Source organism: Globicephala melas, chromosome 5 (assembly GCF_963455315.2).
Source record: "Globicephala melas chromosome 5, mGloMel1.2, whole genome shotgun sequence".
NCBI classification, from domain to species: Eukaryota; Metazoa; Chordata; class Mammalia; order Artiodactyla; family Delphinidae; genus Globicephala; species Globicephala melas.
In genome coordinates this window covers 30,319,076-30,337,724 of record NC_083318.1, presented here as the reverse complement: position 1 = coordinate 30,337,724, position 18,649 = coordinate 30,319,076, and the positions used below count along the sequence as shown (strand labels likewise).

Below are 18,649 nucleotides of genomic sequence, written 5' to 3'. Positions count from 1 at the left end.
TGTGTTTCCTGCCTAGAGAAGTTCCTTTAGCATTTGTTGTAAAGCTGGTTTGGTGGTGCTGAATTCTCGTAGTTTTTGCTTGTCTGTAAAGGTTTTAATTTCTCCATGGAATGTGAATGAGATCCTTGCTAGGTAGAGTAATCTTGGTTGTTTTTTTTTCCCTTTCATCACTTTAAGTATGTCCTGCCACTCCCTTCTGGCTTGCAGAGTTTCTGCCAAAAGATCAGCTGTTAACCTTATGGGGATTCCCTTGTATGTTATTTGTTGCTTTTCCCTTGATGATTTTAATATTTTTTCTTTGTATTTAGTTTTTGTTTGTTTGTTTGTTTTTGTGGTACATGGGCGTCTCACTGTTGTGGCCTCTCCCATTGTGGAGCACAGGCTCCAGACGCACAGGCTCAGTGGCCATGGCTCACGAGCCTAGCCCCTCCGCAGCATATGGGATCTTCCTGGACCGGGGCATGAACCCGTGTCCCCTGCATCGGCAGGCGGACTCTCAACCACTGCGCCACCAGGAAAGCCCTGTATTTAGTTTTTGATAGTTTGATCAATATGTGTCTTGGCGTGTTTCTCCTTGGATATATCCTGTATGGGACTCTCTGTGCTTCCTGGACTTGATTGACCATTTTCTCTCTCATGTCAGGGAACTTTTCAACTATAATGTCTTCAAATATTTTCTCAGTTCCTTTTCTTTTCTCTTCTTCTTCTGGGACCCCTATAATTCAAATGTTGGTGCGTTCAGTGTTGTTCCAGAGGTCTGTGAGACTGTTCTCAATTCTTTTCATTCTTTTTTCTTTATTCTGCTTTGCGGTAGTTATTTCCACCATTTTATCTTCCAGGTCACTTATCCGTTCTTCTGCCTCAGTTATTCTGCTATTGATTCCGCCTAGAGAATTTTTAATTTCATTTATTAGGTCATTCATCATTGCTTGTTTGCTGTTTTTCTTCTAGGTGTTTGTTAAACGTTTCTTGTAATTTCTCCATTCTATTTCTAAGATTTTGGATCATCTTTACTATCAGTATTCTGAATTTTTTTTCAGGTAGACTGTCTATTTCCTTTTCATTTGTTTGGTCTGGTGGGTTTTTACCTTGCTCCTTCATCTGCTGCATATTTCTCTGTCTTCTCATTTTGTTTAACTTACTGTGTTTGGGGTCTGCTTTTCCCAAGCTGCAGGTTCATAGTTCTTGTTGTTTTTGGTGTCTGCCCCCATGGGTAAGGTTGGTTCGGTGGGTTGTGTAGGCTTCCTGGTGGAGGGGACTGGTGCCTGTGTTCTGGTGGATGAGCTCGATCTTGTCTTTCTGGTGAGCAGGACCACATCCGGTGGTGTGTTTTGGGGTGTCTGTGAATTTACTATGATTTTAGGCAGCTTCTCTGCTAATGGGTGCGGTTGTGTTCCTGTCTTGCTAGTTGTTTGGCATAGGGTATCCAGCACTGTAGCTTGCTGATTGTTGAGTGGAGCTGGGTCTTCGTGTTCGGATGGAGATCTCTGAGAGAGCTTTTTCCATTTGATATTACGTGGGGCTGGGAGGCCTCTGGTGGACCAATGTCCTGCACTCAGATGTCCCGCCTCCGAGGCTCAGGCCTGACACCCAGCCAGAACACCATGGCCCTGTCCCCCACATGGCTCAGAAGAAAAGGGAGGGAAAAAAAAGAAAGAAAGAAGGAGGAGAGCAACCAAACCAAAAAACAAATCCACCAATGATAAAAAAGCGCTAAAAACTATACTAAAAAGAAAAAAAAAACGGACAGACAGAACACTGGACAAATGGTAAAAGCAAAGCTGTACAGACAAAATCACACAGACAGGTGTACACATACATACTCACAAAAGGAGAAAAAGATAAAATATATATACAAAAAAAGAGAGCAACTAAATCAATAAATAAATCTACAAAGCTCTAAATACTAAACTAAGATAAACATACAACCAGAAACAAATTAGATGCAGAAAGCAAACCCCAAGTCTACAGTTGCTCCCAAAGTCCACTGCCTCAATTTTGGAATGATTCCTGTCTATTCATGTATTCCACAGATGCAGGGTACATCAAGTTGATTGTGGAGATTTAATCCGCTGCTCCTGAGGCTGCTGGGGGAGATTTCCCTTTCTCTTCTTTGTTCGCACAGCTCCTCGGGTTCAGCTTTGGATTTGGTCCTGCCTCTGTGTGTAGGTCGCCTGAGGGCGTCTGTTCCCTGCCCAGGCAGGATGGGGTTAAAGTAGCAGCTGATTAGGTGACTCTGGCTCATTCAGGCCTCGGGGAGGGAGGGGTATGAGATGCAGGTAGAGCCTGCAGCGACAGAGGCCAGCGTGATGTTGCAACAGCCTGAGATACAACGTGTGTTCTCCCGCGGAAGTTGTCCCGGATCATGGAGCCCTGGCAGTGGCGGGCTGCACAGGCTCCTGGGAGGGGAAGTGTGGATAGTGACCTGTGTTTGCACACGGGCTTCCTGGTAGCAGTAGCAGCAGCCTTGGCGTTTCATGCCCGACTCTGGGGTCCGCGCTGATAGCTGCGGCTCACGCCTGTCTCTGGAGCTCATTTAGACCATGCTCTGAATCCCCTCTCCTCGCGCACCCAAAAACAATGGTGTCTTGCCTCTTAGGAAGTTCCAGACTTGTTCCCGGACTCCCTCCCACCTAGCTGTGGGGCACTAGCCCCCTTCAGGCTGTGTTCATGCATCTAACCCCAGTCCTCTCCCTGGGATCTGACCTCCAAAGCCCAAGCCTCAGCTCTCAGGCCCCACCCGCCCTGTCAGGTGAGCAGACAAGCCTCTTAGGCTGGTGAGTGCTGGTCGGCACCGATCCTCTTTGCAGGAATCTCTCCGCTTTGCCCTCTGCACCCCTGTTGCTGTGCTCTCCTCTGTGGCTCTGAAGCTTCCCCCCCACCCACCCGCTGTTTCCACCAGTGAAGGGGCTTCCTAGTGTGTGGAAACTTTTCCTCCTTCACAGCTCCCTCCCAGAGGTGCAGGTCCCATCCCTATTCTTTTGTCTCTGTTTTTTCTTTTTTCTTTTGCCCTACCCAGGTACATGGGGAGTTTCTTGCCTTTTGGGAAGTCTGAGGTCTTCTGCCAGCATCAGTACATGTTCTGTAGTAGCAGTACCTCATGTAGATATATTTTTGATGTATTTGTGGAGAGGAAGGTGATCTCCACGTCTTACTCCTCCGCCATCTTGAAGCTCCAGTTACTGATGGGTTTTGTATTTTTTTTAATAAATTTATTTATTTATTTATTTATGGCTGTGTTGGGTCTTCATTGCTGCTCACAGGCTTTCTCTAGTTGTGGAGAGTGGGGGCTACTCTTCATTGCAGTATGAGGGCTTCTCATTGCAGGGGCTTCTCTTGTAGCGGAGCATGGGCTCTAGGCACATGGGCTTCAGTAGTTGTGGCACACGGGCTCAGTAGTTGTGGCACAGGGGCTCTAGAGCGCAGGCTCAGTAGTTGTGGTGCATGGGCTTAGTTGCTCCGTGGCATGTGGGATCTTCCCAGGGATTGAACCCGTGTCCCTTGCATTGGCAGGTGGATTGTTAACCATTGCACCCCCAGGGAAGTCCCCACTGATAGGGTTTTAATATGAGTCTGAAAGCGATTGATTTATTATGTTCTCTGTGCAGTTAACCCTCTCTGCTAATGATAATCTGTATTTGCAGCCACTCCCCAGCATGCTAGCATCACTGCCTCAGCTCCACCTCAGATCATCAGGCATTAGATTATCATAAGGAATGCACAACCTAGACCCCTTGCATGTGTAGTTCACAGTAGGGTTCGCACTCTTATAAGAATCTAACACCACCGCTGATCTGACAGGAGGTGGAGCTCAGGCGGTAATGCGAGTGATGGGGAGTAGCTATAAATACAGATGAAGCTTTGCTCACTGGCCTGCCACTCATCTTCTGCTGTGAGGCCTGGTTCCACAGCCCAGTACTGGTCCATGGCCCGGGGGTTGGGGACCCCTGAGCTGCCACATTCTCTCATCCAAGGTCCAATCAGGAGACAAAAACCATATCAGTTATTTAAATGGAAAAGTTTAGTATAAACGACTGTAAAGTAGTAAAATGTAGTGAGCTACTAAAGGAGATAAAAGAGCATTCTAAGAGGTACAGAAATGGCACCTGCAGATAGCAGCTACCACCTTTAACATTAATGCGAAGTGAATAAGGAAGGAAAATTCAAATTTTAGAGGCCTCCCACACCAAGGTTGAGATGCATAACTCCAAGGAGATGTGTGGCTGTCACAGGAACCTTCAACCTTCTCATGGCAATGGAACTGCTACAGGACATGAGCCACAGCAGCCCCACCACTGGGTGACAGAGAACTTGATGGAGGGCACAGACCTCAGCTGGTCAACAGGACTCACTGACCACAGCTCAGGTCTCAAGATGTGGACTTGTTAGTCAAAATGCTCCTAGCAAGGGAGTGAGGAAAGAGAAGGGAAAGGAACTCAGGACCAAGAAGACTGAGAAGGAGCCAGACAGGTAAGAGGAAAAGGTATTATGGAGAGCATTATGCTAAGTGAAATAAGTCAGAGAGAGAAAGACAAATACTCTATGATATCACTTATATGTGGAATCCAAAAAAATACAATAAACTCGTAAATATAGCAAAAAGGAAATAGACTCAGGTATAGAGAACAAACTAGTGGTTTCCAATGGGGAGAGGGAAGAGGGGAAGGGCAAGAGAGGGGTATGGGATTAAGAGGTACAAACTACTATGTATAAAATAAATAAGCTACAAGGATATTGTACAACACACAAATATAGCCAATATTTTATAATAACTATAAATGGAGTATAACCTTTAAAAATTGTGAAACACTATGTTGTACACCTGTAACTTATATGATATTGTGCATCAACTATATCTCAAAAAAAAAAAAAAAAGGAGTCAGACAGGTAAGAGGAAAAACAGAAAAGTGGGAGGTAACAGAATCTGAGAGTCAATGTCTGATGCTGCTAAGAGAACTGTCTCAACACCAGCTTTTTGTATTTGCAAGTTTCCTCTATGAGGTTTTTTCTTCTAACCCATCTTCATCTAATCCTACTTAACATTTATACCTTTCAACATCAATTTAGATATCTCCTCTTCTGGGTGCCTTCTCAAATCTGCCCCTTAAACACATGGTTAGGTGCTCCTTTGGCCGCTAAATGCATTTGCACTTATCCTTGTGATAAAATTTAAGCTCCTTAAACTATGAGATTATGTTTTATTCCTCACCGTATCTCCGGATCATAACACACTTCTCAGCACATTGTTAGCATTTCAGCATTTGATAAATTTTTTTTAATCTTAATAAATTGCTCTTTTCTCTGTCCCAAATCACTTTTGTTATACTTCCATCAAGGCACTTATTACCTATTATTATTTTTGTATGTTATTTCCTCTCCCCAAGAAACCATTAGCTCCTACTACTATGATTGACAAGCACTGTGTATTGCACAGAGTAAGCATTTTCTAAATATTTGCTGTATAAAATGTCACCAAACTCATAAAAGGTGATTAAACTATAGTAAGACGGTTTCAAGACGGGCTTTTGAACTGTGTCTGAAGACACTTCCTTTTATAACTTTATCAGGAGGCATGCAAGAACCTGGGGGAGTACTGTTTTAAACTCATTTGACTACAAGAAGCAAATTAGCTTAAATGGAAAGGGGGAAGTTTCTTCCTATTAGGAGTAGGGCTGCTGTGGAAACTCTGGAGTGAGCTGGAATCAGGCCCTTCATTGCAGGCAAGAGCATTCTCTGTCCCTACCCTCCTGCACATCCTCTGCTTCCATCCTCCCACTCACAGTGGCCTTTCATTCATTCCTTCATCCTTTTCTTCCTTTCTTTTCTTCCCTGATAACAACGATGGAATCACAAGGTAAGGGAGGGAAATGCTGTTGAAAAGCATTCCTGGGAATTCCTTCCCTGGAGGTCCAGTTGTTAGGACTCCGAGCTTCCAGTGCAGGGGGTGAGGGTTGGATCCCCGGTAGGGAAACTAAGATCCCACAAGCCACGAGGCCAAAAAAACCAAAAAACAAAAGCCTTTCCTTAAGGTTGGCAATGGCCTCCTACAGCTCCAGAATTTACAGATCCTCCATTCAAGAGAGGTTCCAAACTGAGATTGAATTATTTTATCCAGCCCCACACTGAGAGCGAAGGGACTTTGATTTACCCAGTTTGTGTCAAGTGCCTACTTCTGGTCCACTCAACCGCAGGGTCTTGCAGCAAAAGCATGGCTAAGAGTTATCCCTGTAACTGCAGCAATGGATCAGTAGGGGATAGAGGTTAGGAAGGATAGGAAACGAAAGAACTAGACAGAAAGAACCTACTACATTATCCACTACACAACCCACCCAGGTCAGAGTTTAAGAGGAGGAAACCATGTCTCGGGGGGGAGGAAGGATCCTAAACAACTATAGCGTTGGCCCTAGATTTAATAGTCAGCAGTCCAATGTAGGCAGTGTAGGGTCAGGTCTGATGTGACTCGGTGGACAGAAGGGCCTAGATCTCATCCCTAGTCACATCAGATATGGCCACTTATGGGGCAGAGGCTCCTTCAGCAGCTCCTTCGGTAGCTCCCATCTTGTTCAGTTATGTCTGACCAGTTGGTGAAGGCTGGCCTGCAGGTGAAGGCACTGGAGCTGGGGACAATGGAGGCTTATGATTTCTAGTGTGTTTTGCATCTAGCAGCATATCATTATCCAAACTGACCACTTTGAAAGGCAGCATTTTTTAATGTAGCTAAATATGTTCTTGTAAGTATGTATAGTTTATCACATCTCATACCACTTGTCCTATATTTATTATAGGAGAGGATGACATTGAGCAAGCTGTATATTTAATGTCTCATTTGTTTTACTAATGGAAAAATGACAAAGGAAATTAACCAAAAAAAAAAAACCCCACTGAATTTTATGGATTTGATCATCAACTCTGCTGCCTCATATCAACTGTTAACTACTTTCTTAAAATCATATGGACTTTTAAAAAAATCTTAACTCATAACTCATTGACCAGAATGGGCCCCAGGGCCAACCTACCACCAAGTGAAATCTGACCATGTGTTGTTTAAAGGCAGAGCTGGAACTGCTCCAGGACTAGCACGACCCATTGCTTTTCCTCTGCTACACACATTCCCCAACCACATCTCTGCCCTAGCCCTTTACAGATGTGTTACACCTGTAAGGATTATCTGCATTTTTAAACTAAAAGAAATAAAACAATTATCAGAAATTTTAGGTGTAGGAGAAGTGAGGTTGTAGAAATAGAAATGGATGTAGATACAGAATTTCCTGTCCTTTCAAATGAGATCGCTGTATAAATATCTTTATTTAAGTTGGTCCACGGTGTTTTATACTATGGAGTGTGAAGCTGAAGGAGTCTAGCAAAATTAAAGAATATTTTAATTACTTTGGTTCCGTATCATCCTAATTTGTAATCCAACACCTAAAAACTGTTCCCCTTTCTACAAAGAAATAAACCATTTTTTATCCATCTAGTTTATTTCTGTGCATTCCTTTCAGATCAACTGCACAAAACACAAAACTTTTCTTATTAATCACATCTCTCTAGGCACACCTACACATTGTCCACCAGATGGCAATGGAAGCCCACCAACAGTTTATACCACAAAGGAGAAAATTAATCAAGACAAAGGGCTGGGGGGACGTTGCTTTCTATCTTTTTTAAACCTAATTGTTAAATGGAGGAGGCTTGTTGCATTTTAGAGCCTTAGATATTGGGCTTTTTAAAAAGCCTAATTAAAAAAAAACTTTTAGAAAGATATGTTAATGACAGTGTTTTTAGTACTCTAACTAGATTACATTTTCTGGTGATTTTTTTCAATGAAACAAAATGGTACTGAACATCACTGCTTGGGTAAAGTTTGCTAAGATATATTTTTTAAGTTCTCAGTAATCTGCTCATTGAAGTGCTTGGCTGGGGGAGGAGTAGAAAGTGGCATTCCTCTACATGCTTGAAATCACTTACGCTTTTTCTCACCCAACTGAGGCACATGAGAGAATATCCTCTTCACAGACCTCATCAGCTGCTGGAAACTGGGTCAGCTACTTTTGCACTTGGATTCTGGAGTCTTTCAGGCAACCATCCCTTCTTCCTCTATGACTTCCCCCATGTCTCATCCCACTCACTGAATTATTAGGATAATTGTGAGCTTGGGGGGAGTTTCTTAATCATTTTGAGTTTCATATTTCTCAACCTGAGAATTATCTTTTAAATGTCTACTATTTTGTGGAAATAATATTTTAATGAACCTAAAACAATGCCTGGCTCTTGGTAGGTGCTCAAACAATAGCAACAATTATTATTTTTGCCTCCAATTTCTACCTTATTTTGAAAGTGAACATGTGACTTATTAACCATAGTCATTTGTATAGTGTTATCATTTTTGCCTCATGATAAATGCAACAGAATTCTTGCAACAGAATTATGACTGTGCCTATGGTTTATGTGTGCAGGTTAACTATCAAAATTTACATATTTTATGTCTACAAAGAACTCAGGAACTCATGTCTTTGCAGCCGTTACAATTTTGGGTTTCTTTAGCCTGGTAAGCTGAATACAACAACATAGTACACACACAGAAGAAATGCCACCTCAGCTCAGAGTGTGTCTCAAAGCACATATTTTCCAAACTTCAGATGAGGGGGGAGAAACTAATAGATCTCAGAACCGCTGGCTCCCCAGCTCTTAGTTATGGACAAAGTATATGGATTATACGCTTCAGTTATGCAACTTATAGCTTCATTGGAGTAAGTACTTTTTTTGTCTTGGAAACTAGACAGGAAATCCCCACTTTACTCATCTATCATAAATCTCAGGAAATAAGAACAGCTAGGCCTAGAGATCCATTTTGGATTAAGCTTGTTCAATCTACAACCGGGTACCATGTGATCCAGTGTCTGTGGGGAGTCTCATTAGAAGATAATGGCACTGGTTTTGATAAATAATAAAGATCTTTATTATTATAAGTTTCCTTAGAGATGTAATACAGAGGCCTTTCACTGAAAAAGCAGAAAGGAAAGCTTCCTACAATACCTCTGTATATATTTCCTCTCTCCGAAGTTCCTTACTCATGATAGCTAAAATCTCCTACTGCTCTTTCAATCCCCCAGTCCCTCAGAGGGACTTTGCTTCCACTTTGTTCACTACCTTCTTCCCACATGATGTAAAAGTGAGAAGCCATGGGTTCCAGTGTCCCTGTGTACCAGCCACACCCAGAGGACGGCTGGAGGTCTCCTGGTTATTCTTCTCTTCTTGGTAAGAAGCACGTGGCATCCCCTGGAATGTGTATTTCTCTTTTCCTGAATGTTTGCCTACATTCCCTACCTTGTTATATTTAAAAGGAGAAAATTTCCTGGGAGAAATTCTTGTTTAAAATAACTCTCTCGTACCAAGTTTCCTGTAGCTTAAGCCCTATAATATTATATGCTTGCTAGCATGTGATAAGGACTATTTTAGTCTATTACACAGCAACTGTGCATAGGAATCTACTTGATTTCTACTTTTCATTAGTGAAGAAGAAGGCTATTATAAGAAGAAAAAAAAAAAACCTTTTTGAAAGAGATTATGAACCAAGAAAGTAAAGAAACTCTACTTCAATACCTGAATATAATATAGAGGAAAGGAAGGACCTCACAGGAAGGACATTGTTTAGTTTACTAGGGCTGCCATGACAAAATACCACAGACTGGGTAACTTAAAACAATAAAAATGTATTTTCTCATAGTTCTGGAAACTAGATGTCCAAGATCAAGGTTTCAGCAGGGTGGGTTTCTTTTGAGGCCTCTCTCCCTGGTTTGCAGATAGTTTGCAGATAGTATCTTCTCTCTGTGTGTCCTCACATGATCTTTCATCTTCTTATAAGGACACCAGCCAGATTGGATTAGGGCCCATTCATATGACCTCATTTTACCTTAATTACCTCTTTAAAGGTCCTATCTCCAAATACAGTCACATTCTGAGTTATCAGGGGTTAGAACTTCAACATATGAAATATGAGGGGATGCAATTTAGCCCATGACAGAGATTTAAATTTTACAGGAATTAGAGTTGGATATGCCTTTGAAGACTTTAAGGATATTAATAAAGGTTTCTTAATTACTGAAAATATCAAACTAAATGAAATCCAAATGACAAATAGAATGACAGGCTATGGAATCTGGAATTAGGAGAAAGTAGCTAAACCTCCCTCCCAGTGTGGGGATACCTTCTCCAGGAGTCCCAGGATCTGTGCTTGAAAGTATTTCATGTATCAAAATTCAACTCATTTGTCCTTGTTCTGACATCTGAAGCAACAGGCTTACCACTCTTCAGAAGAAAGCTTTCAAAGCTTTTAGGAAGTTTATCATTTTGCCTGGTCTTTTCTTCTCTAGTCCAAATCCCCCAAATTCCTGGACATTTTTTATATGGCAAGCTTTTTAGACATCTTGCCGTCATAGTGTTTTTTAAAAGTATGGCTCTCTAAATGAATTGGTATCTTCGACATGTTTTTAATCTGGCCTTTTTTGAATAGGGAATTGTGTTTCACACAACAGATTTTTTTCACGTAATTGAAGTTTATCCTTTCAAGTAGTAACAGAAAAATTAACTTAATCTTCTGTAAAACAGAAACACTCCTTATGATATTTTAACTTACAAAGTTTCATTTTAAAAAATCAGCCCTTTTTTTTTTAAAATACTGAGCAACAGTATATCAACTTTACCTGCTTCCAGCAGATGGCACTAAAGATTGTACAAACTAATTTTCGTCTAGGGTAGAGCTTCCCAGCCCTTTCATGTCATAGCAGAGCTGGAAAATAAGAGTATTTTTCCTGGATAAGTAAACAGTGTGTTGCAGCCAAAGAAGAGGCGCATCGGGGGTCACCTAAAGGCCCCCTCTGGTTCTGAACTGTGTTGCTTCTACATTCGTATGTTGAAGCCCTAACCACCACCATCCCTCATGTGCCCGTAATGGAAACAGGGTCTTTGAGGAGGTGATTAAGGTTAAATGAGGTCAGAAGGTAGAACCATGATCTGATAGAACTGGTGCCCCTGTAGGAAGGGAAGTCCCTGGTGGCGCAGTGATTGAGAATCTGCCTGCCAACGTGGGGGCCACGGGTTTGATCCCTGGTCCAGGAAGATCCCACATGACGCGGAGCAACTAAGCTGCGGCCTGTGCTCTAGAGCCTGTGAGCCACAACTACTGAGCCCGTGAGCCACAGCTACTGAAGCCCGCGTGCCTAGAGCCCGTGCTCTGCAACAAGAGAAGCCACCGCAATGAGAAGCCCACGCACCACAACGAAGAGTAGCCTCTGCTCGCCGCAACTAGAGAAAGCCCATGCACAGCAATGAAGACCCAACGTAGCCAACAATAAATAAATAAATGAATAAAAATTTTTTAAAAAAACAGAAGAGACACCAGAGAGATAGCTCTCCCTTCACCGTGTGAGAACACAATGAGAAGGTGGAGGTCTGCAAGCCAGGAAGAGGGCTCTCACCAGAACCTGACCATGCTGGCACCCTGATCTCAGACTTCCAGCTTCCAGAACTGTGAGAAAATAAATTTCTGTTGTTTAAGCTACCCAGGCTATGGTATTTTGTTACGGCCGCCTGAGCTAATACACCATCTTTCTACAACAAACAATAACCAGCAAGAGGAAAAGGAATTGGCAAAATGGAAACATTGTTGAATGGGTGGCAAGATGATCAGTGTCAACACTGGGCACCCATTAACCCATTAGGAGGTGTTTCAGTATCTTAAAGGCCTAAGAAAGTACTGCTGGTGTAGAAAGCCAGGGAAATTCCAGACCCATTTTAATCTGTACATCAACAGGAACGGTGGGAATACACTATAGCTACTAAGAGGTTCCCTTAGGATTGCAAAGAGGGGCATTCCTTCCCTCAATGGACTTTCAAATGTAAATGAAAAGATGCCCTTTGGAACCTTGCTGCTCAAAGTGTGGTCCAGGATCAGAAGCATCAGCATCACCTGGGAGCTGGCTAGAATTTCAGAATCTCAGGCCTTCCCAAACCTACCAAATCACAATTTGCATTTTAACAAGATCCTCAAGTGATTCATAGGCACATTAAATTTTGAGAAGCATCACTTTACATCTTATATCAGCAAAACAAAAAGAGAAGAGTAAGCTTGGTTCTAAAGCTTCAAAGAAGCTCACTTTTGGGAATTCCCAAAAGTGGCAGTCCAGTGGTTAGGAATCTAAGCTTCCACAGCTGGGGGCCTGGGTTCAATCCCTGGTCGGGGAACTAAGATCCTGCAAGCTGTGTGGCACAGCCAGAAAAAAAAAAGGAAAAGCGGGGGAAAAAAAAAAAGCTCATTTTTCTGTTTGGTGGAAATACACTTGTGGCCTAGGAGAGTTTACCCTGGATTTGTGAATATTGGGACTTATGAACAAGGAGCTTTGGGAACCTAACCTGTTCATATGTAAAAGAGTTTATAAGGTTCTAAAAATGGGTTGTATATCCCTGCTGTCAATGCCCTTCAGCATACCAGGTAAGAAATTCTCAGATGGTAGAGACCTGTGGGCTATGTTTATCATATTCTCAGTGTAATATACAGGGTTGTTCAATTTAACTAATTGCCCCAGACTGCTGTGCATTTAAGTTCTTCCATTTTTTCAATATTCTGATGGTGATTGCTGCTCTCACTGTGCCTATATCAACAGTGTTTCCTTCTCCTGCCTCGTGATTCATTGTTTCTAACCTGCTGGGGGCTGGATAAGTGGATAACTACAGAAATTACAGTATAGCTAAAATAATAGCCAAATATTCTAAGTGAGAACTTGAGAGAATTTTCTGTAAGTGCACTTTTGCACGTAGGCTGACTATGTGGTAATTATTTGCCTAAAAAAATCCCACCTTTCTTTTTTTCTTTTAGGATCTTAGTTTGTCTTAGACAGTTGAGACTTAAATGATAGTTAAATTACATCAACATAAGTGATCAAAAGATATGAACATCAGAGAAATTATTTCTTCCCATCATAATATGTCCTGGAACTCAACTTAGCATGCCCTAATCGGGGTCCCCAACTCCCGGGCCAGGGACCAGTACCGGTCCACGGCCTGCTGGGAACCGGGCCGCAGAGCAGGCGGTGAGCAGCGGGTGAGCGAGTGAAGCTTCATCTGCCGCTCCCCGTCCCTCCCCGTCCCTCCCCGTCCCTCCCCATCCCTCCCCATCCCTCCCCATTGCTTGCATTACCGCCTGAACCATCCCCCATCGCCCCCACCCTGTCTGTGGAAAAACTATCTTCCACAAAACTGGTCTCTGGTGCCAAAAAGGTTGGGGACAGCTGGCCCTAATAAAAAGGAGAAACAAAGATTCACAAGGAATGTGAGAAAAAAATAACACAAGTTTGTAGAAAAAAGATCAAGAAATAAATATAAGAAAGTAGGATTATATGTAAATGATCCTGCATAGGATCTTCAGGGACAGATTACATCCTATTAATCTTTGTATCCCCAATACCTGGCCTACTAAAAATGCAATAAATGTGTAAAGAGATCAGAAAAAGGAGAGGAAAGAAGAAAATCATGTCTTCATATTGGGAGAGGGACATCTAATAGGGAATGCCACTGAAAGAGGAAAGGTATTCTACAAAGGTCACATGTAATTTAAAAACTAGAGGGGAAAAAAAAAAGCTGAGGAAGATGGGAAGCCAGGTACAACAGAGAAGGACCTGGATTAGCATTTTTTGAGATAAAAAGAGGTGTTCAGTTGTCCAAGGCTCCCACAACTTCTGTTACAGAGAATGTGAGTCCTAAATTGGGGGTGACAAATAGTGATACGTGTGTCAGAATTTGACATTCAGCAAAAATGTCCCTCCTGCACCTGTGGCAGGGCTTACTTTCAATTATAGCACTTTTTCCCATTGAACACAAACTGGGCAAGAGCATTTATCTTCACATTGCCCATCAAAACAATTAAGATTGACGCTACCATATTTGACGCTCCTGGAACAAAGTATCACTTTTAATGACTGGCCAAAGAATGGAGAAACGTCCTGAAGACAAGGACCATCGTTTCCTGATGTTGAAAAGAATGAACCAATTCAGCTTAACCTTGCGATTCAAAGCAGTGGTCCTCAAATTTTCTTGTGCATCAGAAACACCAGGAAAGTTTGCTATTGGGTCGCATCTCCAGAGTTCAGTAGGTCTGTGGTGGGACCTGAGAACTTGCATTTCAAACACTTTGAGATTTGCCATTCTAAATGTCACTGGAACAAATTCTAAATATGTAAAACTGAAAATCCTTTGACAAGCAAAACAGTACATAATAATTAGCATAGCTTTATGAAGAAAAATGTAAATTAATCAAGTATACTACGTAGTGAATAGAGCAAAGACTTTGGAGCTAAACAGACTTTGGTTTGAGCTCTGGTTCTGCCATTTACAGGTTCATGATTTTTACTAAGATTACTTGAACTCTATATAAGCCTTAGTTTCCTCTGGTAAAATGGGGATAAGAAAAATATCCAATAGAGTTATTGTGAGGACTAAATGGGAGGGGGGAATATATCTAAAGTGACTAGCACAGTGCCTGGTACATGGTAAGCATTCATTCAATCCTTCATCCTATTCCTCATTTTCTTCACTGATAGCAGTCATGGGACTTAAAGCAGTAGAGTGAAATAACATATCTTCATAAAGGTTGTAGGATCTGTCATGCAAAAGATTCTTACAAGCATGCTAGAAAATACCACGGTGAATTAGCAGACAGGTGGAAAGAGCTTAGGTGATAAAGACTGTGGGGAAGATGGGTTAAAACACAGAGTCCCCGTCCTTCTTTAGGAGTCTCCCCTAAAGAGACGGGGCTCAACTTCAGTCCATATACCTGTGATTAAAACGGGCTTCTTATACCCCAAAGCAGCGGTCCCCAACCTTTTTGGCACCAGGGACCAGTTTCGTGGAAGACGATTTTTCCACAGATGAGGCAGCGGGTCGGGGGGATGGTTCAGGCAGTAATGAGGGCGATGGGGAGCTGCAGGTACCAGTCCGTGGCCCGGGGGTTGGGGACCCCTGCCCAAGAGGATACATTCCAAGGACAGAAAGCCAATTGGCTCGTTATTCCCTTACCCTTATAATAGCAGCCCTTAATACAGGGCTTTTCTCTGAGCCATTTTTCAAAGGCAGCATTGGAATCTGTAATCGTGTAATCTTCTCGATGAAGCAGAGTGTGGTCTTTTGCTTATGCGGGGGCTTAGGTTTTTGCGGAAAAGCTGGAAATGCTGTAGAAAAGTGCTTGCCCATTTTGTGTAGATGGATGATGTATTGTTGAAAATCCTAAAACCCAGAAAGTACAAACTATTACAAAAGACAATTGTGGACTGTATATTTGATGATACTAATGAATTATTTTTAATGATTTTAGGTATAGTAACGGTATTGTGTTTATGTTATACATTTAGAGATACATGTTGAATACCTACTGATAACATGATATGTCTGAAATTCATTTCAAAATAATCTCAGAAGGTACTTCCCTGGCTGTTCAGTGGTTAAGACTCCACACTTCCACTGCAGGGGGCAGTGGAACTGATCCCTGGTCAGGGAATTAAGATCTCATATGCTGCACAGCGCAGCCAAAAAGAAAAAAACTTAATCTCGGGAGAGTGGATGTTGGTGCCAGTATAGATAAGCAAGATTAGCCCTGAACTGACAAATGTTGACGCTGGCTGATGAGTATATATGGTCCATTATACTACTTTCTCTTACTTTGTATTTCTTTGAAATTATCTACCTAAAATGTTAAAAAATTCAAGTAGTTTTATTATGGGATATATATATATATATATAATGGGATATTGCTTTCTAGGACAGGATTGTGTTATAATATCTGTACAGTGTAATTTTCTCTAAAGATTCTGAAAATTTACATTTAACAAAATTATTGGCTTTTAAACCTAAGAATTTGGCTTAATGCATCTTTCACATGCAGGAACTAGTATATTTTAGCTTCTGGATATTGTAATGTAAAAGTATCGCTTGGGTTGCTTATTAGTGTAGTGTATAAAATGGAAAGGAAAAATTAATCCGAATTATGGAAATAAGAATAAAGATAAATTCCAAAAACAAAAGTACAAATCCAACTACTGAAATCCTATTTGTAATTCATTTGGTGCATTAAAGCACCAAGTATCATTAATTCACGGCAGCAACTAAAGGGAAGCTTCGCATTATTCTAGGACTACAACACACTTTATGTTTGGCATAATCATTCAGTAATTAGACATCGCTCCAGAAATACAACCTTGCAACATCCCATTCGGAATTCGACGCTTTTGAACAATTTCATTTCTAACAAACACAGAATGACTGTAGCATACTCAGGATTCCAAGATGGCAAAACGACTTGGGTAATGCAGTCCCAGGGCTTGCTTACCAGTTAACATGCTGGGACAGGCCAGAGATTCAACGATTTCATAAGCGAAGACAAACCACGCTGAGTTCTTGCTTTGGGTGTTACAGCTTCTCTTCTGAACATCAACAGGATGAGCCAACTCTTGGCAAAAATCATGAGGACGATAAAGTTTGCCTTTCAGCTTCCCTTATACTCCATTTCCCCCTTTCCTTTCCCAGGATTTAAGTCAGTGGGAAAAGTTCTCAATTCTTATTGAGATACTGTGTTTATCATAGAGAAATAATTCTTTTTCTTTTGCCCAGGATTATAATTCCCTACGGACAGGGAGCTTGAATGTCTATTTCCTTTAGGATTTAATATTAAGGGGGAAAACACCTCAAGATTAAAAAAAAAAAAAAAAAGCCAAACCCAGGGTTCCTCTTCGGAGGAAGGGTGAGCGGGGTCAGTCCGGCCAGGCGCTGCCTTGGTCTCCGGAGGTCACCCCGCAGCTCTGGAACCCCGTCCCCGCACCGCACCGCCCGGCCCAGGCCCGCCGCGCTCCTGCCTCCGCCCCACGTGGGAGCGGGCCCAGCGCCATCTATCCTGGTCCACCCCTTTCGCCCCGAGGCGACAACAGGTCAGCCCGGGCCCGAGAACGCAGGGCTGGCTGGGAGGCTGCCGCCCCGCGCCCCGCCTCCGGCCTGGGCGCGCCGGGCTGCGCCTGCAGGGGGCGCTGCGGCTCGCACAGTCAGCGCCTGCCGGGAGCGACCCGCGGGGTGGGAGTCCCGCGTCTCGGGGCTCGAGGCGGCGGCGGGGCAGGGCCGGGAGGGGTTCCGGCGCCCGCAGCGGCCGAGCTAGGCTCCAGGGCGGAGCGCGAGCACTCCAGCCAAGGTCCCGGGTGACTCCGTCGGTGACGCCGGGCGCGTTCCTTCCTCTTCCTCTCGCCGCTCCGGCTCCGCCTTCCCTTCCCTTCCCTCCGCCCAACTACCCGAAGCGGAGCCGCGGCCGCCGCCCGCAGTGCCGTCATGTCGGCCCCCGCCGGGTCACCTCATCCGGCCGCCAGCTCCCGGATCCCGCCCAAGCTTGGCGGAGCCGCCGCCTCAGGAGCCGCCGCGCCCGCGGGCCCGGGCCCGGGGCCTCACCAGCAGAACGGTGAGGAGGGCGGCCGGGGCGGAGCGCGGGGCCTAGTGCTGGCGGGGCAGCCTGCGCGGCCGAATCGGGCGGGGCGGGAGGGAGGGCGGTGGGAGGGGGGGCGGCTGCCGGGGCGGGGTGGGGGGCGGCACGAGGCGGGGGTCGGCCCCGGGGTTTTGGGGGGGGCTGGGGGGGAGGGGCGGCCCGGCGCGGGGGCCGGCCCAGGGAATCAGGGAGCAGGACTGTCTCTGTAGTGTGACCCCGGGCCCGAAACCACGGGGACGAGTAGGGGCCATAGAAAAGGGGGAGACAAGACACCGCGTGAAATCCCTTTTATCCAGCCCGGGCGCAGGGGAGTTTCCACGGGCGACCCCTTCGCCCAGATACCGGGCGAAAAGCCGAGGCCGCAGAGTGCGTGGTCCGTGGAAGGCTGGTGTAGCCATGGAGCTGGGAGGGTTGTGCCCTTCCTGTCTCAGGAAAATTGCTCTGATTTCTGAGGCCCGGCGAGCACGCTGCCTGGAAGGGAACTGAAGTTAGTGCCCAAGTTTGTAGACAAAGGGTGTAAAGATGCAACACAAGTGTAACTGTAACCCTGACCCAGTTCGGCCTCAAGATCTGTCATTGCTGCTGCGGCCGCTACTCGAGCGTTTGGAGTTTGCTGGTCGTGTTTGAAAGGGAGCAGGTGTCAAACGGATTTAAACGAATACTTTTAGATCTGGGTGTTTCCCCCCGCCGCCCCCCCCAGCTTCACTTTCAAAAACACAAAAACGTGCCAGAGTTGGCCCGGTTTGAGGCAAGGCCTTCATACCGGCAGCAGCCAATGCACCGTGAAAGCGCTTTCTTACTAAGGTCGCGGGCTTTGGGGATGCGCGAGTTTCAGCTGAAAAATGATCGGCTCTAGTATTCCCTCATCTTGAGATTTGGAATGTTCGTGGCTGGGGCCGGGGGAGAGGGGGCCTCCCTTTATAGACGATAACATTTTAGATGAGAACTCTCGAAAGTGATGGACTGAATACTTAAGAAGAATATGTCTGGTTCTCTGTAAAAGAGAACAAGGTCTGCTGGTACTCTTTAAAAATGGTTGTTGGACTGACCTATTTTATCCAATCTGTGAAATGAAAACTTACTAGACTTTATAAACCAGTTCAGCCAGCGTCTAAATTTTATAACTGATACTTTTCAAGCTTG

General features: G+C 44.1%; 1 protein-coding gene and 1 long non-coding RNA gene across 5 annotated transcripts in view; one reads left to right on the top strand and one right to left on the bottom strand.

Annotated features, from left to right (window-relative positions):
* Window positions 1-16,931, bottom strand: part of LOC115857229 (uncharacterized) — a 48,151-nt gene extending 31,220 nt beyond the window's left edge. The window contains exon 1 of the long non-coding RNA XR_009563951.1: window positions 16,373-16,931. This is a non-coding gene — a long non-coding RNA (uncharacterized lncRNA). The remainder of the gene's footprint in view (window positions 1-16,372) is intronic.
* A 199-nt stretch (window positions 16,932-17,130) lies between these two features.
* Window positions 17,131-18,649, top strand: part of SEC24B (SEC24 homolog B, COPII coat complex component) — a 94,720-nt gene continuing 93,201 nt past the window's right edge. For all 4 annotated transcript variants that reach the window (XM_030864092.3, XM_030864089.3, XM_030864090.3 and 1 more), the window contains exon 1: window positions 17,131-17,482. In XM_030864092.3, coding sequence (XP_030719952.1) covers window positions 17,356-17,482 — 127 coding nt within the window. In that variant the 5' untranslated portion in view covers window positions 17,131-17,355. The remainder of the gene's footprint in view (window positions 17,483-18,649) is intronic.